Source organism: Leuciscus leuciscus (genome assembly GCF_965113295.1).
Source record: "Leuciscus leuciscus genome assembly, chromosome: 1".
NCBI classification, from domain to species: Eukaryota; Metazoa; Chordata; class Actinopteri; order Cypriniformes; family Leuciscidae; genus Leuciscus; species Leuciscus leuciscus.
Window position 1 is genome coordinate 41304333 of NC_138725.1, and position 21655 is coordinate 41325987.

A 21655-nucleotide genomic window follows, 5' to 3' on the forward strand; every position below is an offset into this window, starting at 1 on the left:
CCTTATAGTGGTTGGATTTTAAATATTGTATTGGACATTGGCAGGCCTTCAAAGGAATTAAAGCTAATAAATAAATAAAGCTAAGTTAAACATTTTTTAAATTTGTATCCTCTAAATGGAGGATAATGTATGGTTAAGGTTAAGTAATGATAACATCTGGGGAATCATTTTACTACAATCTAAATGGTCCTATTATGATATACTCCAATTGTTCTTAATATTGCAGTATTTTGGAACATAACGGCAAGCTTGCGTAGCTAAAGGTGTCTGTGGTCATGTACTTGTGTACCTGTGTTTTCGATTCTATTTAATGTTATATTACTTTTATGTACTTGCAGTGCATATTCAGTGCATGCAGTGCAAAATACAAAAGTGCAAACCTAAGGAAATCATTATCAAAAGACCAAATGCATTGCAGATTGTTTTAGTTAGAAGGAGCGGTGGGTGATGAGCGTTTTTTTTCTATAGTCAAACAATGAGCTCTTTTTGGTTTCATGTGGAGTTCATAAAGTAATTGAGATTGCACTCTCTGTGCAATGCAGTTCTTGAAACCGAGTTTCAAAGCATTTATCTAACATGGACAGATTGCCCATAAAAGTAGATCTAGGAATGTACAAAGTTTGTGTGTGTGTGTAGAAGTGTGCATGTGTGTGTTTTTGTTCTTGTCAAATATTTGACTGCACTCTGTGACTCAAGGATCTGTTGGCCAAAAAACAGAAACTTCAGAGCAGAGGTGATAAAAGACAGGAAGACAGGAACAATACTAAGAAAAATGAGCTGAATGGGTTGAAAGAGAGAGAGAGACGGCGAGTAAGAGAGGGAGAGGGCACTAGCGAACGGTGAGTGTGTTAAGATAAATTGCTTGTGTGATTTACGAGCGCTTAGTGTGTTCGGTGTTAATTAGCCCTGTGAACCCGCGTGAACTCGGCAGCGCACGGATCACGGACTCTTTTAACTCTTCGGCTCACACAAACACACACACACACTTGCTACCAGGATCCCAAACACCAACTTCAACACACACTTAAACCTCAAAGACCCTCTGAGCCTAAAGAAATGCTTTATGTATGGCCTTTAACTTGGAAATGTTGATCAGAGCCTGTGGCTTCTGGCACGCCCAACCGTCCATTAAACTCTCAAATGGGGTGTAGAAGATGAAGCCTGGGAATCATTTAGATGACACTGTCCTGGGAGGTGGTGACGTTTTTAAAGTGGTGTACCATCTTTTATCTTTGATATGCACGGATGTGTTCTTGGGAAATTGGGAGTTGGAAAGGGATGGAATCTGGGAAAGAGACAAAATTATTTATCTTTTCCTCCTTTCCATCCTGAATTTAAAGGTCCCATGAAATTAAAATGGGAGTTTTGTGGGTTTTAGTCCATTTTTGTTATCTGTGGGGACTCTTAAAAGGTTGCAGAATTAACTTTTAGCTCATATATTAATGGATTTAAAATAGTGAGCATAAGAGCCTTCTTTCAAAAACATTGAAAAATCTTACCAACCCCAAAGTTTTGAATGATAGAGTATGTTCAGTTTTTTTTAATGTAGATTTCCACTACTAAGCAAAATAAAAAAATAAAAAACAGGAGGGAAAAAGGTGTATATCTGTAGTCTTTTCCCTGAAGTTGGTTGATTGGAATAAACTCACGATTTTCTAATTTCTTTCTCAGGTGATGAAGGAGACAACTTCTATGTGATTGATCAAGGAGAAGTTGATGTGAGTTCAGTTTTTCATACCTGTTTCTACAGTCAAACTCATACATGTACTTGTATGTGCAGCTTATCAGGATAGACGCATGAAACTGACTTCACTGTATATATGCACTATAATGCTTTTTCTGATTTTACCTTTCATGCGGTGTATAATACAGCTGTTTGTGAGTGTGAAAGGTCTGCAAAGTTTTAAAGATCAAAGTGCACGATAAATGGACTTACTGTTTCCCAAAAGAAAGAACAGATTCTGAACTGCCTGAAACGAGTTGTCAGTAATTCCAGTCTCACTTCCTGCTCGAGCCCACCTATGGTCTATATCGGCTGCCTTGCGAACAACGCCTACTTTGACCCTCAAACACTGTAGTTGTAGCTGAGACCTAGAAGAGTTTTTTGTGCTGCGAAAGTAAATGCACTTTGATGCACTTCCAAAGGATGAGAATCTGGGCGTGAATTGATATGTTAAAACTGACGCCATCGTTACTTTTACGCATCACTGTATATCAAGTGCTGAGGAAGATCCAGAGCTGAAATTCATATTACGGTAATGGCCATTTTGTTTTCAGACACGTGCTGTAAGCAGTAGACCAATCACAACAGACTGGGCCATCTGACCAATCAGAGCAGAGTAGACTCTCGGAAAGGAGGGGTTTAGGGGTCAATCATTTATCGAACCGTTTCAGACACTGTGAGAAAAGAGGTTATGCTGGAATGTATATTATGTGAAAATTAAAGTGTTTTTTGACGTTGGATCCATGTAGACATATTATAGGAGACCTCCAACAGAAAATTAGGAACCTTTAAAATATCATAATAGGGATACTTTAAGGCCCGCCACAGCAGTGAGCAGATACTCTGGGATTGATTCATCTACATCTGCAATATTATTTATCAGTATAACACATGTAATGGGGTGAATCACAACAAAAAAATTATAATAATAATTGTTGCAATGACAATTCAGCCCCCCATATTTTTATTAGCGTAAAAAAAAAAATCTCATTCTTATTATTTTTTCAAATTATATATTTATACATATTGATATTTTTGTATTTTATGCTAATTCATAAATATACAAAATAATAATATTTAAAATAAAAATCAGTACAGTAATGAAAGTTTGAGATGGGAATGTGCTTAAATGTGCCAATTTACTCTTATGTGCAAGATTTAAAATGATGTTTTTTTCCCTTATTGACTTTGCGTTGAAATGTAACCTGGGAATGGAACCCCGTGACGTTCACACAATTAGGATATGACAATTTCTGAAACATCTTATCATATAGACCTACATATTATAGTAGGTCTGTATGATAAAAAAAAAATAAAAAAAATTCTTACCCACTGGCCTCTTTTAACACTAAAGAAAACTGGAACACTGACTGCCATTGTCTTGCCTTCCCAAAGATGGCATGGATAAAGTTCAAGAGAAGTGATGTGTCATTATCTCCACAGAGAATCCATTTCCCTGTTTTGTTTTAAAGAAGCTTTAAAGTAGATTTTCTTTAAAGCATATGATTTATTGAGAACTTGCTTTTATCACCCTGGGAATCTGTAGTATTTTCCTTCCCCCATTCTTGGTTTATCAGTAAATATGATTGTTTATTTAAAAGGGACCTTTTCCACACTTTTCTAGCATTTTATTTTTTCCCTAGAGTCCATTTATAATGTCAGTTATGGCTTCTTGAAGTCATAGATTCGTTTTTATGAGCATTTTCCACGCTCTCTTTGACTCTTAGAATTTTTCTACTATATGTAAATTATCTCTTTACATGTGAACAGACTAACAACCACCAAGTTGTTGAATAGTGAATAGTAAACATGAGTGAATATCAATAGAAACTATCCTTTTTTTGCGAAAGAAGTCTTTTATGCTCACCAAGACTGCATTTATGTAATAAAAAATACAGTAATATTGTGACATATTATTACGATGTAAAATAACTGATTTCTACATGAATATATTTTAAAATGTAATTTATTCCTGTGATCAAAGCAGAATTGTCAGCATCATTACTCAAGTCTTCAGTGTCACATGATCCTTCAGAAATCATTTTGATATGCTAATTTGGTGATGCATTTTTCTTCAGGATTCTTTGATAAATAGACATTTTGAAAAGATCAGCATTTAACTGAAATGGAATTTTATATATATATATATATATATATATATAGAATTGTCTTTATAATGTATATACTGTCACTTTTGATCAATTTAATGCAACCTTGCTGGATAAAAGTATTAATTTCTTTGAGGAAAGAAAAATCTTACTGACCCTGATAAAAGTGGGAAGTCATATCTTAACATTGACAGTTTCTAATTGGCCCATTTTGAATGGTGAGGCTGTTTTGTTTTAAAATAGTAAGAAAAACCCTGTTTTTCCTTCACAGACTGAATCTGAACACTGTATCTTAATATATTCTTCATGTTATTACCAGTCTTGTTTGTCTCGAGACTCTTCTCCTTGTGTATGTGCTTAGTGATCGGCTGTGTGAAATATCAGTGCTAATATTTCTCCTCTGCTCTGGATGAGCTCCGAGGGCGCGTCGAGTCAGCACTGGGTCCCTGCCACATCAGATTGTGTCGTATCGAGCTCTTGGGTCAGAGCCAGAGCACCGAGAGCCCGAGCACAGAGCCACGCTCGCTCAATCCACTGTACGCCACACTAGTGCTGTCGAACGCATGCAAAATACATGTTTACAGACGGACTTCTCATGAGCACGTTCAGCTCCATAAACCTCCCAGACATATGCGCAAACGTGCTGGAATGTCAAGATGCGTCTTGAATGCGACGTGATGTCTCTCATTAGCAGAAAGGATAAATCTCCTGTGACTTTGGAGCGCTTAGTACTGCATGCTAATCGAGAGTGTGTTCAAATTTGGAATTCATTAACGCTCGCTTACTCTCTCTCACTTTCAGTCACTTAAAGTCATATTTCAAGGACTGCCCCCTAATAGTTAACCAAACTTTAGTCGATGAGAAGAGGCTTGGCCAACAAAATTAGCAGAAAAACAAACTCCTCAGGAATCGGCATTCCGTGGAGTCATGCAGTCCATGACAGACAGATGGTAACATGGCTGTTCCATGTGGTAATTATGTCGAGCAAGAAATCCAAATTAATTATCGACCTCAAACATTAATTATCATTTGAAACATGCGAGTACTAGCCTAATGTTAGGCACTTTACATGGCCACTCGCTTTAAGGTTAACATAGATAAATGAGCTATTATTAGCCACATATCCAAATGCTCATGTGGAGTGTGGGAGCTAAATTACTACAGCGCTTGCTGCATGATGTTTAACGTAACATGCATTTCTCCCTAAAGGTGCATCTATACTGTGGAGATGACGAGTCAGCGTCATCAGCTTCATCATTCATGATGATCATCTTTGCAGCCGATACTAACTCAGAAAACACCAGTATAGTAATAAATAAAAAATTTCTGACCGTCGTCTTTCTTTTCCCCCCGACATAATTATAATCATAACTTTTGCCAGTATGCTGTGCAAGCTTTTTGGCCTTGTGCTGTGCACGTCAAATAATGGCTTAAATTAACAACTACCAGTCGACTAGAAAAGTCTTTGGTTGCGGCAGCCTTAAATGTTTGCCATTATTTTTTGTCTGTTGTTCCAATAAAATGACTGAAATATAGAAGATAGAAGGGTTATTGCAAAGAAGTTCTCACCTTAAGTGACATGTTGGCCATCTCTGAGGAGGCTTTGACCCAAACCTGCTCGAGTGGCCGGTCTGGAGAGCAGAGATACCTGTGGAATGTGTCTTAGATGGCTGGCAGAACGCCTGGCCCGAGCAGGACCAGCGTTTATTTCTGCCCCGTGTGTTAGCGTTTTTTTTTTATTATCTCCCCTCATAAAATCAACAAGTGGATTGTGTGTCCACAGGTGAAACCCAATCAGTCTCTGTGGAAAGTGAGAAAGAGGCTCTTTGTGCTCTTCTATGCGTGTGGCTGTTGAAAACCACACGCTGACACACAGATTCAGTGAGATATTCTCTTCGGTAGCATCTTACCGTAATGCCAAAATGAAAGACAAAACAGGGGAAAGAGTCTCAAGGTGTTATCTAATTCCTCGTAAGACACCCTAGAGGATCCAAGGTTGGGAAGATAGAAGGTGCGAGCTGTGTGTTATCAGATCACCTGCTTCACTGTGAATGCCCTTGACTAGCATTAGTATGAAACGAGAGTTCAGTCAGTCCTTTCAGATAACATGAAATTGAAACAGTTCCTTTCTACTTTTTGTTTAAATGTCCCTTTTTTTGTGTAGAGGTCATCAATGCATATTCTAAAACAAGTGTTTGTTTTTATCATCTTAATCAAAGTGCAATTGGTGAATTTCACAGATAAGCATGACACAGAGATATGAAAATGTTTCTAACATATTCTAGGTATTTTCAAACATATAATCTAACATATTTTTTGCGGAAGCAAGTTGGAGCCGTACATACTCTTGCGGGAGCAGGATTGAAAAATCCATCCCTTAGAATACATCCATTATAATGCAAATTAGATTTTATTTTACATTCCAGTAATGAAAATTTGGGGGAACTTGGGGAACTTATCTGTCATGACAATCATAATATTCCTAAAAATGGCCCCAAATGTTCTAATTGATTATGGAAGTTAATGCTGTTGTCTTCAATTAACCATACAAGTTATTCATATTCATGTGTATGATATACAGAAATATGTAATGATCTTTCTCCTTCTGTTCACAGGTGTATGTAAACGGTGAATGGGTGACCAGTATCGGAGAGGGTGGTAGTTTTGGAGAATTGGCTCTGATATATGGAACTCCTCGAGCTGCTACTGTGAAAGCCAAGACTGACCTGAAGCTGTGGGGCATAGACCGAGACAGCTACCGACGCATCCTTATGGTAGAAACACACTCACACACTCAGAATTTTCATTTTAGGCTGAACTGTCCCTTTAAAGGGGTGATGAACTGAGAAATAAAATTTTCCTTGAGCTTTTGACATATAAGAGGTCATCATACTATAAGAATATCCTGTAAGTTTCAGAACTGAAAACGTCCTTGTTAGTCCAATAAAAGTGAATTTATTGGACACAGTGAACGACAGGTTTTTCAAAGTGGGGATCAAAGGGTATCAAACACCGCCTCCGCAGAAGATCAACGCCATCTTCAACACTGCCTGTTTAGCCCCACCCAGCGCATTACGTGAAACTCATTATAATATGCAAAACTGTTATCCAATCATAGCAGTGGGCGTTTACTTCCAAGTCTTCAATGCGGCATGCCCATAAAAACCGAGCGTTTCAGGAGCTAGGCTCCAAACCAGGGTAGAAAATAGCCTATTACTTTTTCATTTTGATGTTTTTGAATGTAAAAACCAAGCGAACGTCATAAGCTGACCTCAGACAACAATTAAAACATTTTTAAAAAGCCAGTTCATGACCCCTTTAAATGACGAGCCAATTGGATGCCATGACTTTCCAGATTGAAACTCTTGACCATTGTGCTGTTGGCGTTCTCAAAACTAAACCAAACTTTCCACCCTTTGGTATTCTTGAACTAAATACTTTCTGTCTCACTAAACAGTGTAATCTGCATCAAGTGCTCCATCTGTAGCAGTGTTTGTGTTTGTAGAGTGTGTGTATTTGTCTGTGTGTGTGTGTTGTGGGAATGAATAAATGAATATTTCTAATGCCCTGCAAGCCTCCGTGGAAACTGTTCTCAACAGAGCCTGACAAGGGACCAATTTAGATTTTTCTGTCAGGCCATCGTTTCGCTTTTCTTTCTCTTTAGTGTCTTCCTCACTTTCTTATGCAAACACGCACTCACCATGCAGACTTACTCTTAACAACACACACACCGAGTTCTGTGAGAAGAGAGACATACTGTCAAGATTTCAGCTATGCTGAGCTGCTCTTAATTAAACCAGTAAAAGATTTGTGTTTGTGTGTGTGTGTGTGTGTGTGTGTGTGTGTGTGTGTGTGTGTGTGTGTGTGTGTGTGTGTGTGTGTGTGTGTGTGTGTGGCTGTAGTCAATTAGAGATAAGTCAGAAATTCATAAAGCTGTTTATAAAATTGTCATATTTCACAGTGTGTTTGATAATGTGTGTGAGAGAACCTGTGAAATGACCTACACTCATGTTGGTTTTGAAACAGTTTAAAAACAGCCGATGATCAGTGCCGATGATATCCTGTCAATCAAATGGTGCGGTAAAACATGACCGACTGCAACCCACACTGTGTGAAGAAAATCTCTCGTGTTGAGTTAGTTAAGGCAAGTTCATGCAACAATAATGCATTAACAGCTAAAAACAGCTACATAAAAGCAGGCTCTGTTTGACCCTATGAATCACCCTTAGTTCAAACCAGGGTTGCCAGATCTGCAGTTTTCCATATACTTCCCTATACGCGCCTCTCATCCAACAATCGCAAATAGCTTTGTGCTTTGTTACTTCTAAAAAGTAACAAAGTGTCATCTTTCAAATTCTGTCAATTTTATCAGGAAATTCAAACAATAAATGGCTTTTTGACGCTCTTAAATGTGACAGATCACTGTTGCTCCTCAGTTCAAGCAGGAGCGCGAGTCTTTTCGGCCACTTTAATACAAATTATATCTAGAAAAACAAGCATGAATGTCTGAAGGTAAGTTGAAAGATACAGTACAACTTACCGAAATCCATATCATGTCTCATGTAATCACACAATCAGTGTTTCAACCGTGGAAAGATGTCAATAAAACAGCTTGTGAACAATATCACTTAATGTTGCATTTACTTCAGGAAAGTCATCCGTTTGTTAGTTAGCGTTAAAAAAACTAGACAGGAGCTTATTTACTGTTAATTATATATGTTTGAATAAATTTGCCATGAAGACAAGTGCTTATGAAAACCAAACTATCGGTATCGGCATCGGCCGATATCATTCCGAATAATCGGCTATCGGTATCGGCTGAGAAAATTCATATCGGTGCATCTCTAATTTGATTTTTATTATGTATGTACCGGTATTTATTTATTATTATTTGTATTATTATTATTATTATTATTAGCTATTTTATCCCTAATTCTCCAATTAAATGATTTTAAAGGCTTTTTATTAAAATGATGTTTGAAAATATAAAATATATATAAATGTTAGTGTTTTTTTTATATTTTATTTTTATTATGGATTATTATTATTATTATCTTACTAAATAATTAATAATTAAATATATTGCCCATACTTACTTGCAAGCTAAACACTGAATTTTGGTCAGTTATTTAAGTAGACACATAAATATGCACTAGTCTAGAATGCAGCTTTAGTTCACTTTTCTATGGATAATATTTCTTGTTTGCTCAAGTAAAAGGATCTCCACAGACACTTATTTAAGCTACACAGAGTCTGTCTTTAGAAAATATATACTGTTTATTTGGGACATGTGGGTGAACTAATCCATTAAGCTTGACCAACACTTGCCGGAACGCTGTAGATCACGTTGTCATGCCTCACTTTAGTGTCTGCAGGCCATCTTAGATGTTCTTCTGATGTTTTTGTATCTTCTTCTCAAACACCAGGGGTGGAGAGGTCACTGACCTCGTAAAAGAGAAGATCTTCACGGCCAGTCAGTGGCTGGAAGTTTGCATTTCGTTGTCTCAAAATATGAAGGTGGTTTAGTTAATAACTCAGAGACTTCAGTCTCCATTTCTCCTCCATTTAATCTCATTCCGGTCTAGAAGAAACAATAGAGACAAAAAAGAAGATCATTTGTAATTTTTCTTAACCATGGGACCGTCTCCACTTAATGTGTTTCTGTGTGTTTTATCTGAGTATTAGAGAGAGACAGAGCTGAAAAAGACAACACTAGGAACAAAAGAGAAGGAAGCCAAAACTTTGCTTTAATCTGTATGTTTATAGTTCTTCTTCAGCAGTGTGTTTGAGGAAAGTCCCCCGGCTTTGTTCTCAGCGCTGTGTTTCTTATTCTTGTTCCGTAGAGACTGATTAGAGGGCAGCAGATTCTGTTACCTGATGTCCTCAATGTGTCTTCTAACTGCTGCTTCAATGTTTTTTTAGGGAAGCACGTTGAGGAAGAGGAAGATGTATGAAGAGTTCCTCAGTAAGGTGTCTATACTTGGTAAGTACAGTAATGAGAACTTTGTAATGAGAATGATTTTTATCTGTCATATCAATCTTGCATAAATTGTTTGATTCTATTCAAACCCCTTGTTTATTAAACATGAGAAAACCAGGATTTTGTAAATCGTCCATGAAACTAATCTTACATTGCATTAAATGCAGAGTAAATTAGTGTAATGTTGGTGGTTTGGAAAAGTTTTCAGTAACAACTTTACAATAAGGTCTCATTTGTAAATTGACGTGTCCATGTGAACAACTCAATGCAATTTTTTATGGGTTTATGATCTAAGAACTTCTAGTATGCATGAAAATACATTTTCAAATTATAACCACAAAGAGTTTTATAGTCAAGTGACAGAGGAGAGCATTTTTAATTTCCACTGAGGTTAAAGGTCCTTCCAAAAAATCGTTCGAAATTTCCGCACATTAAAAAATGAATACGGGAAAAAATTCGGATCGCGTTCGATTTTCTGCGTATTTCACATTGGTATCAAGCATTTTGAGAGGATTTTTGACAATTCGGAGCCACCGAATGACAATTACGCGAAAAAACGCATGTGAAAACTTCGGACTCAGTGTGCAAGGATCTTAACACTACTTTAAGGTGACATAATTACACATTACTACATGTACATACTATATTATTAACAGTAAATTATGCATAATTACAAGTAACTAACCCTAAACGTAACTCTATAGTAAGTACATGTAGTTAATTAATATTACTCAGTACCTATTTGAGTAAATTACAATGTAACTACGTCACCTTAAAATAAAGTATAACCCCACAGAGAATTAATCTCTGGTTCATTAGAAAAAACATTGTGTGCTTTAAATTTAATAACTCTGATCTGAAGAACCTGTAAATGAGCTCAAGTGCTTTTTCTATGTGGACAAAAATGGTTCTTTAGAAGCTGAAGGTTCTATGCAGAATTTGAAGAACCTTCTATTTCTGAAGAGCCCTTATTTCTAAGAGTGTAGCTTTGAGTGACAGACACCACTGCCCGATTCTACCCGGACTTGCATTCCAGCGGTTTTGTTTGGTGAGAGAGAGACAAAGAGGAGCTAGAAAGAGGAACATTAAGATGGTCAGTTCTGCGGTGACCCCTCGTCCTTCAGCACCCTGAGGTCACTCGTCGCTCTAAATGGGGTTATTAAATGGCTGAACAAACACACTCCTCCTCTCGGTTTCCTCTATTTTTCTTTCTCTCTGTGTTCTCCGTTTCACAGCCCTGTCACGGCCTGTCTTCAAACACCCAGCTCTCTCGCTCTTCAAACCTCTTTTCTTCGCTCGTCTTCTCGCCTTTGAGGGGGGCATGTTTTTGTTTGCGCAAGATTCTTTTGAGATTGCGGTGAAATCGGTACTGTTTTGTGAAGTCTTGGCACGTTTTACCATGGTTTGTGAGGTCCTGACACTTGTGAGGTCTTGCGCAAAAAACTGCTTAAAAAAATAAGAGTCATATTTTAACATTCTCTCGTTACGCCACGTTACGTGATCAGAATATCATAGCAACTTTGTGATGTACTTTTGACTTTGACTAGTAAGCAGTCACCTTCAATGTGCTAACAGCCATTCATAATATGCAATAATTAGCAAATATTAATTTTTATTGTCATAATGGTGTTTTTAAATTAAACAATTGTATATATATATATATACACACACACAATAAACATTTTCTTTTGTGTCGTCTTTCACAATTGTTCTTGGAAGTCCCCATCTGACATTTTCATATTTTAAATGTTTTAGTAAAAATGTGTGTATGCAAATTTTGCTGTTTATTGTCATATTAATGCATATAAATAAACATAAAAAAATTAAATATTTTATATAAATATATTTAATATTAAATTAGATAAGAAAATTGAAAATATGCTGTCTTGTCCTAATAAAAAATTATATGCAATAATAAGCAAATATTTCTTTTTAATGTCATAATGGTGCTTTTAAATGAAATATATTCACACACACACATATATATTATAAAATGAAAACCTTTGTCTTCATTAAAACAAACAGATAATAGTGTGGAAAACATACCTTGATTATTCATTTGAAAAGGATTTTTTATATGTGATTCCTCTGATTTAAAAAAATATATATATATATATTCAATATCACTAAAAGCCTACATTTTCTAGTGCTTTATCGGAAAGACTTAGTTATGATTTTTTCTATGCTATGTTACAATATCCTGAAAGAGTGAGGTGCTAATATAGACGCACACAGACACACTGTTTTTTCTTAGTTGAAGCATGCGGTGTTGATTTTTCCCTCACTGACGGCTCATGTTACGACTGAAGCAGGTGGACGTCTGCCCGGGCGTGAGGATGTCTTAGCCAGCCTGATAAAGTGACCATTAGTCTGGGGCATGCAGACAGGCTGGCCCCAACACACAAACACACACCTAAGTCACACACACATCGTCTCCTTTTAACTATTTAAATGTTAACACTTATGACGGTCTAATCTGAGAATGATCATCTGCTACTGTCCAGTGTTGGGATGATGGGAAACGCATTCTGATGGGATAATGGGAAATGAAGAATGACAGAGTGAGCGAACAGCAAAGGGCAGAGGCGTTGGTTATTATTTGCAGCTGGAGGATGGATCAGCGCTGCTGAAGTCCAGAAGGTTTTAGTGTGGTCGTGTTCGTGTGTGGTACACCCGTGTGATGGATGCTGGAAGGTGGGAAGTGTTTCTGGAATGTGGTGGGTATTGAATGATGGCTTTGGCGGTTTCTTTTCTCACGGCCACGGCTTCAGTAGTCCACGAGCAACAGAAGCTCTTCTAGGTCAAGATCCAGTCTTCGCATTCTGCAGGAAGTTCGTGATAAGCCTTGGTGTCTTTCTGATTAGTCAGTTTATTTATAAAAGCATTAGTCTGAGCCTCTGATTGACACACCCACGGGTCACTCACAGACCACCGGATTCTCATCGCACACACAAAATAGCACGGCTTTCTCAAAATTGTCTCTAAAAATATCAGTCTAGGCTGCTTGCTGCTTGTTACTTTTGGATGGATGGAAATTGAACTATAACTTCTGTGCCTTTCGTTTCAAAGCATTGGCGCTTTGTTGCTCCGTGACGTTATCATAGTATAATTTATTCATATTTATTACATCTAGGGGTGTAACGATTCAATTACAGATACTGCCTTTGTATATGTATATCAATCTTTAAACGGATTGAAATGTTAATTTTTAAGAATCGGTTTAAATGCTAAGAATAGAATGAATCATGATTAGGTAAAGTATCATTCAATATTTGAAAATATATAAACATTAAATTACTTGCGTGTGTAGTAATGTAGGTGTACCGTGGCATCATTCATGACCTCGAATGCACACAAACCATTGATAAGCTGGCAACTTATTGCATGTACACTACTACTGAAATAAAACTCTTTTATTGCATGAAAAACTCACTGTTGTTTTCTATTAGATGAAATACTGCCATTTTATGGGTATAATTGTTTATTTGGGTGCGATGAAAACATTTAAGGAGACTTTATTTGCATATGAGACCTTGAGGAAACTGAATGTATTGGGTAATATTTAGATATTTGGATTTGTTTAGTAACGGGAAATAATAGGGAATTTTTTTATTGTTTTTTCCAGTCAAAGAAAACTCATGGAAATAAAACTTTAAAAATAATAATAATAAATTACTCTTAGCTCTAAAATATATTTGATTAGCACATTGCACTCTTTATGTTCCAAGTAGCCTGTATGCACATGTATTTAATGAGTTTACTTTCAAGTTGCTTGGTGCAATGAACAATCTTAAAGTCCCCCTGTGGTGTTTTTAATATGCTTTAAGACAAACCATGTGTAAATTCATTAGTCAGCACCATTGCTGGGTATTTTCTCCCTAAAACTGCAGTGAATCAAAGACAATCTCAAAAACACGGTTTAAAATTGCTGGTGTTTCTGACATCACAAACTACCTTGTAACCAATCAGGTCAAAGTGTAATCAACGGGTGGATCTCTGAGCTGGTGTGAGTGAGTGGAGGCGGGGCTAATTTGCATATTCATAGAACTGCGTATACTAAATGAGGCAAGGGTGTAGAGTTATTTTAAAGCCACACCGCGGAACTTTTGCGGGCGCTAGGGGCGCTAGACCTGTAACTTTCACGTCTAGCGCCCCTAGAGGCCACAAGCGCCGCAGCACTGTCGCAAAAGTCTGCTCCATGAGTATATCAGAGCCTATGGTCACGTGATGGCCGTAAAGCGATACGTTCTCCAGGTCACATGACCTGGCCAACGACGGTCCGTCTTCTCCAAACTTACATAGGCGGTATTTCAAGAGGGCAGCCCCGCTCGGAGCATTAATAGTGTCAAACGCTGTATATTGGCCTGAGGAATCATTTAAAATAACTTGTATGCGTCAACTCTTTAGGTCACAAAGTCCACGGTGTGGCTTTAAGGCATGAAATATTTTTTTTCAAGGATAAAAATGTTACAAATAAAATGTTTGACTACAGGGGGACTTTAAGTATTTTGTCTTTTTTTAACCCAAGACTTAATCTTTTAATCAGTAGATGCATTTACATCATCCTATGAATAAAAAAAAGAAAAAAAAAGCAGTTGAATCATTAATCCAAAACAAATCTCATTCTGAATCAGATCGAATTGAAATGTTTTGAATTAGCAAAGATCTTTCCCGAATCAAATTGAAATCCTATAAATCGTAATTTGAATCAATTCACTGTCCACCCAAAGATTCACACACACCCCTAATAACATTAAAGTTCAAGGGTTGAACTTGAAGTGAAGTTGTTCAGGTCCATTTAGATCCAGATTAACATCAAACTTGTTGTGTCTTGCAGAATCCCTTGATAAGTGGGAGAGGTTGACTGTGGCCGATGCCCTGGAGCCTGTGCAGTCTGAAGATGGAGAGAAGATCGTAGTGCAGGGAGAACCGGGAGATGATTTCTTCATTATAACAGAGGTGTGTGTTCAAATGACCATCTGCATGTTTGTTCACTACAGCTAGTGAAGAACAATCCTACTTTTGTGGTTGCCAAAATAACAGTCGTTTAAGCACCAGTTCCTCCAGGTTGACCAGAGGAGAACGGCTCTCCTTGGTTCCTCCCGAGGTTGCTTCAGGCGTTTTGGCCTGACTCTTTCAAAAGGTGCTTATGCACTAAACTAAATCAATATTTTAACTTTTACTGCAATGCAATCCAGTGTGGGCGTCTGTTGACCGAAGAGAGTTTTAGACCATCCTGTTGGATTCCCAGTACTTTTGGAAATCTAATTTGTGGTATTCTCGCTTGATTTCATACTGATCTGACTTTTTCCACACTCTCAAAACCGATCAAACTGCACTTTCTCTTGTGTGTAAGCACCCTAAAGTTGTTTTCAGACGATCCTCGGTGTGGCTTGATGAAGAATGGACATGTATTGAATGAGGATCAGTTTATATTGGTTGTGTGTGTGCACACACATCTAGTCCTGCTAGATTTCTCTATCCTTTCTTGCGTTAGCTGATACTCTTGCTTTGTGCTGTCAACACCACCAAACACATTTACAGTTCTGAAACCCCTGGTGGTGCTGATTCAGCATTCTTCTCCTCCTCTGCCAGATCTTTGAACAATATTTTGATTAACTCCACATTTATGAAGATGTTGTGAAGTCTGGAGGGGGCTCTTTTACCGTCTGTGTCTGTTCTCATATTTTCAGCGCCTCTCTTTTCTTCATTCTCATTTTCTCCTCCATGAAGGTTGCAGTACTAATATAATCAGGCTGTTGAGTGAAGTAGTGCTCTATTGATGCTGTGCTCTTCACACATCCACCTGATTATTGCCTTATTATTGCTTATAATTAGGGTTAGGAATTTAAACCAACCCTTAACACTATTAAACTTTGGTGAGCAACTTATTCTGTACCGTTGGTGCTACTGACATGAATGATTCCTCAAATCATAAAGCATGTTGAGGATATACAGTATATGGCTTTACTATATTGATTTATGCCTGGAAGACAAAAATCCCATTTTAATTGATTTTTGGCTGGCCTGCTCATCATTTTGATGAAACATTCCTGATGTTGAGGAGCCAAATCACACAGGTGAAGCTTTGCATTACTGTCTGTTAGATTTATTGTAGATTTGAGATTGGTGATGCTCAGGTAATGTAACAAGTATGTGCGTTTGGAAAAGACTCTTGTAAGGATTGTTCCTTTGGGAAATGTTATAAATCAGAGATTGATGAGCCATGTAAAGTACACACATGTGTTGCTGAAAGGCTAGTTCTTCATTTCTGAACAATGGAAGGAGATGTGCACCAGTATTGAGTCTGTGTGAGTGCGACTGACTGAGTGTAGGAAACCTGCTGCTGTGTGTGTGTGTGTGTGTGTGTGTGTGTGTGTGTGTGTGTGTGTGTGTGTGTGTGTGTGTGTGTGTGTGTGTGTGTGTGTGTGTGTGTGTGTGTGTGTCTGTGTGTGTGTCTGTGTGTGTGTCTGTGTGTGTGTCTGTGTGTGTGTCTGTGTGTGTGTGTGTCTGTGTGTGTGTGTGTCTGTGTGTGTGTGTGTGTGTCTGTGTGTGTGTCTGTGTGTGTGTGTGTGGCTTCAGACAGACCGAAGCACTCGCAAATCTACTTTCCAAGAGAAAGGTCAAAGCTGGATTTTTAGCATCATTACTCCTGTCTTATGTGTTGATCCTAGTGAAAATCATTCTAATATGCTGACTTGATGCTCACTGAACATTTCTTATTAGTATCAATGTTGAAAACAGTTGTGTTGCTTAATATTTTTGGGGAAATTGTGATGCATTTTTTCATAGAAAGCTCAAAAGACCCGATTTGTTTAATGGAAATCTTTTGTAGTATTATGAATGTCTTTACTCCTACTTTTGATCAATTTAATGTGTCCTTTTGAGTTCTATTTTAGTTGTTTTTTTCTCCTCTATTCTATTCACTCTGCACAATTCCATTTTTATTCCAATCCTTTCTTTTCAGTTCTATTCTGTTTTCTTCTTTTCTATTATTTTGTATTCTATTCTATTCTATTCTATTCTATTCTATTCTAATCTATTTTGTGTTCTGTTTTGTTCTAACCAATTGTATGTTCTATTCTGTTTATTCTGTTCTGTTCCACTCTATTGTTTTCTATTCTGTTCCAATCTATTGTGTGTGTTATGTTCTGTTTACACGGTTCTGTTCCGCTCTATTTGTGTTCTGTTTTGTTCTAATCTATTGTACGTGTTCTATTCTGTTTACTCTGTTCTGTTCCACTCTATTCTGTGTTCTATTCTTTTCTACATTTATTGTATGTTTTCTATTCTGTTTACTCAGAACAGAGAACAGAATGGAACAGAACACAGTAAACCCAATAGAACACATACAATAGATTAGAACAGAACAGAAAATTTGCTCTGTGCTTTTTTATTTTATTTAGCTCATCCTTACCCCAGTTTGCATTTCCATCAACTTCTGTTCATCTGGGTCAGAGTATAGCAGGGCAGAGAGACAGATACAAATAAATGAAGAGGACTTTAGCATGAGACATGGGTCTGTCTCGCTGCTTGTTTGTCTCTCTCTCTCTCTCTCTTCCTCCCGTCTCTGCCTGATTCCCAGCACGGGGTGGCCAGCGGTTCAGTGATGGAATGTAGGCTGCAGACTTTCACACAGGGTCAGGCCCAGACTCTAGACCTGAGCGAGGGAACCAGAGGGACGGCTTTACGGACACAGGCTTAGGAAGGAAGGAAGAGCTGTGTGGGTGTCATTGTCCAGCTCTGGTTCCATAGTTCTTGCTTTTAGCTTCTTCTTTGTCTTGACAGATACTGTTAGGGTTCTTCAATTTACACAAAAATATGAAGGAAAAAACATTTAGTCTCTCATGTTAACACACTCTGCCCCTGTGGATGGGACAGTGTTATTTTAGTATCATTTAGACACTATTGCATTTTTATTTTTGTATTTTTTATGTGTACAAATGTTGTTTTAATTTCTATTTCAGTTTTAGGTTTCAAAAACATGTTGCCAAAGGACTGCAGTTGAAAATTAGCCAGCTGGCTAACACTGGCACATTTACAGAAATGTTGATTAATGTGTGTTGTCCTTTTAAAAGAAAGAAAGAAAGAAAGAAAGAACTTATTTTAGGGACATCAAGTGATGAAATTAAAATGAAAATAAGAAATGTAGGCTTGGCAGTGAGTTCAAATGAAATAAGTTTATATTTGATATTTTATTTCAGTTAATGTTTATTTTAAATAGGTTTTTATGGTTTTAGTTTTATTTAACTATAATAACCCTGGTTTGAGACACATTTGTTGTTTGTTAGATTGAGTCACAGATCAACTATGATTTGATGCGTCACACATTAACTGATTTCGCATGTATAACGTTCCATCATCTTAATTTGGGCCGTGCTAAATGTGATGATTCGTGGTGTGGTTTATTACCCGTACAGCTGCTGTCAGGCTGTCTTAATCGTGTGAGAGCAGACGACCAATTAGACAACTCTGCTAAATTGTTTGCATTTGGGTGTTTGCGTTTTATATTTTCTCTCCCTCAATTTGTTTGTGTTAAATAGGTTTTCCCACAGATGCTGATACAATGTGTTGCCCATTGTGAGACTTTTAATTTGATAGTAATGCAAAACCAACAGCTCCAGGGCATCCCCATGATGTCATACCTCCGGAGAGCACGTCCCAAGCCAAGATCCTGCAAATACCAGAACGCTGATCCACTAGGGTCACACCGAAACATTCAAAGCTTAAAACTTGGCCAAAGAGCTTTTTTAAAGAAAAAGTGAAATCTGTCATTAAATACCACATAATTATAGGCACATTCAAATCAGTATGAGATGAAAGCCATCCCTGACATATTAAAAATGCAATGTTCTGACTTGTTTCCACATTTTCTCACAGGGTTAGCTCTTTTACACATTGAAGTCATTCATAAGTATTTTGAGGAAGAGCTGGTCAAAGGACTGTACTGCTGTGCTGAGAATTTTCTGGATCTTTCATGATTCTTACAGCATTTAACAGAGCGCTACAGACTTTCCATAATTAATAAAACCCATATATATATATATATATATATATATATATATATATCAAGCCCGTGACACTTCTAGTAATTTTACTGTATAAATATGACATTATATCCTTTATATATATATATGACCCTTATATCACCATTTTGACCAGAGTGATTAGAAAATAAAAAAAAATATCACTTTTGATCAACTTTGCTAATTAAAAGTATTCGTTTCTTTTCGAAAAATCTTACTGATCCCTAAAAAATGTTATGGTACAGTATATGAAATGTTTATTTATAATTGACACTTTTTGACTTCATCTGCTATTTTAGATGCAGCTTGTCGCTGTATATTTTGGTATTACCTTTTTCATAAACTATCCTAATCAATAATTTGTAACTTAAGATTAAAAAGTGTTAGTGTGGAATGTGTGATAGAGCGTGAGAAAATAAAAGGTTAACGATAGTTCTGCCTACTTTATCCCATGAAATGGTATAAAAATATGCATATCTAACTATGCACACATCAATGCAGGAGAAGTGGAGGAGAAAATGCGTCAGTATTTATGCATCAGGGCAAATTAGATGGTTTGGTATTCCTAAAAGAGACTGAGAGGTGGAGAGCCGCCCGCCCAGACGCCAGCTCCAGACTTTACTGAATGTGAGTAAACAGCAAGTCAACAACATTGGTGTCTCAGTTAACCCAAACTCTTAGATTTTCAATTGGGCTTGATGTCTTCAGGTGAAAATGGTAGCCTGTATGCATGAGTTACCTTAGCTAAATGCTTGACTGAACAGGAATGTTTGTATTCTAGATGTTGAATGAGATATTGGCAGCTTGTCTGATTATTCATATTGGCAGCCAGCAACGCAGTCCCACAGCTGTGGAGCTCTGTAACATAATGCCTTTCCATCAGCAGATGTTCGAACAGTACTTTGAAGAGGCATGCATCCTGAGATTGAAGGAGACATACTGTACTGTAGAAGGCAGTAGGGTGTTTGGAGATCTTTGAGGTAGTCTTATAGGCAATATCACTTTATCACTTTGTAAGTTAGAAGTAAAATGGCATATAGTCTAGTTTATAGCAGATTTTTACTGTCTGAATGATATTTTCTTAAGAATATGTGACTAGTGCTAAACCATGCAAAGTTACTGAAAGCACATGGGTGGTTTCCAGGGGTGGTTTTAGTACATTATGTGGTTGTTAAGGTGTTGCTATGCAATTTCTAAAGTGTTCTAAGTGGTTTTAGCACCTTGTTATGTGGTTGCTGTAATGTTATGGGTAGTTGCTAGGTGTTGCTATGCAATTCCTATGTGTTTCAAGTTGTTTTTACTCCTTAAGTAGTTGCTACTTGCTAGAATGTTATGTGTGGTTTCTAGGGTGTGTCTATGCAATTCCTTAAGTGCTCTGAGTGGTTTTAGCTCATTATGTGGTTTCTAAGGTGTTGCTATGCAATTTATGAAGTGTTTAGGTGGTTTTAGCACCTTGCTATGTGGTTGCTAGATTGTTACGGGTAGTTGTTAGGTGCTGCTATGCAATTTCCAGGTGTTTCAAGTGGATGTTGCACCTTAACTAGTTGCTAAATGTGTGGTTTTTATGGTGTTGCTATGCAATTCCTAAAGTGGTCTGAATGGTTTACACTGTTATGTGGTTGCTAGAACATTATGGGTGGTTGCTAAGTTGTTGCTATGCCGTTCAATGATTTAAGTGGTTTTAGCACAGTTAAGGGGTTTCTAGAGTGTTGTTATACAGGTTCTGTGTTTTAAGTGATTTTAACACCTTGTTATGTGATTGCTGGAGGGTTATGGGTGGTTGCAAGGTTGTTGCCATGCAGTTGCTGTAGTGTGTTTGATGTGTGGTTTTAGCACCTTGTTATGTATTTTCTAGAGACTTGTGGGTGGTTGCTAGGGTGTTGCTATGCAATTTTAAGATGATCTAATTAATTTTAGCACCTTGTTATGCAGTTGGAAATGGTGTTGATGTGCGATATCTAAGTTGTTTAAAGTGGTTTTAGCACCCTGATGTGTTTGCTAGAGTGTTATGGGTGGTTTGCTAGGGTGTTGCTATGCAGTTTCTAAGTAGTTTTAGCAACTTCTACAGTATGTTGTTGCTAAAGTGTTTTGGGTGGTTGTTCGGCTGTTGTAATGCAATGTATACGTTCTTAGTTTAAAAAGTCAAAGATAACACATATTAACACCTAAATAAATCTTTAGTTGCAGCAAACATTACAAAAGAAGCTTTTAGTCTTGTTGATGCATAATTGTTTTTCGTCAGTGTAGAAGTGGAAATTAACGCAGTGTTTACGATGATACTAGTATTAACTCCAGTACACAACTTTGATGGACACTATCCTTGACCCTTGATTTTCATACTTGACCTGTGATTTTCAAGTCTTCTACCAGGATGTTAAGGTCAATGGGGTCAACTGTGTGTTGAAAGCTCCAAAGAGATCCAGTAGTGCTACATGTGAGATACAGCCATGGGCGGTGGACAGTGATATGGTATTGACTACTTCGACAAGTGCTGTGGATTAGAACTGGTTAAAATCATATGTCAGTGTCCACTGGCAGTTTGAGTGAAGACAACAACTCCTTTGAGAGCAAACAGGTCAGGTCTGGCATCCCTCAAGGGATGGGCCTCTTCTCACTGTATGTGGTCTCTCTTAGTAACAGCTTGTTGATTTATTTTTTATTAGATGTTTATGGAATAGCTTTAATAGCTATGGCTGCTATCTAAGTTGTGGTTGTAACCGGACTGTTACATCAGCAGTATTGGTAGAACTACTTTCTCCCACCTATGTAATGTAATTTAATCATAAAGTTCCTCAGTTATGTTTAAAAAGTAGTCCAT

The 21655-nt window shown here is 37.4% G+C and overlaps 1 protein-coding gene across 1 annotated transcript in view; it reads left to right on the forward strand.

Moving 5' to 3' along the window:
* Nucleotides 1-21655, forward strand: part of prkar1b (protein kinase, cAMP-dependent, regulatory, type I, beta) — a 59818-nt gene that overhangs the window by 33946 nt on the left and 4217 nt on the right. The window contains exons 6-9 of the mRNA XM_082137509.1: nt 1672-1718; nt 6447-6605; nt 9754-9814; nt 14649-14770. Coding sequence (XP_081993635.1) covers nt 1672-1718; nt 6447-6605; nt 9754-9814; nt 14649-14770 — 389 coding nt within the window. The remainder of the gene's footprint in view (nt 1-1671; nt 1719-6446; nt 6606-9753; nt 9815-14648; nt 14771-21655) is intronic.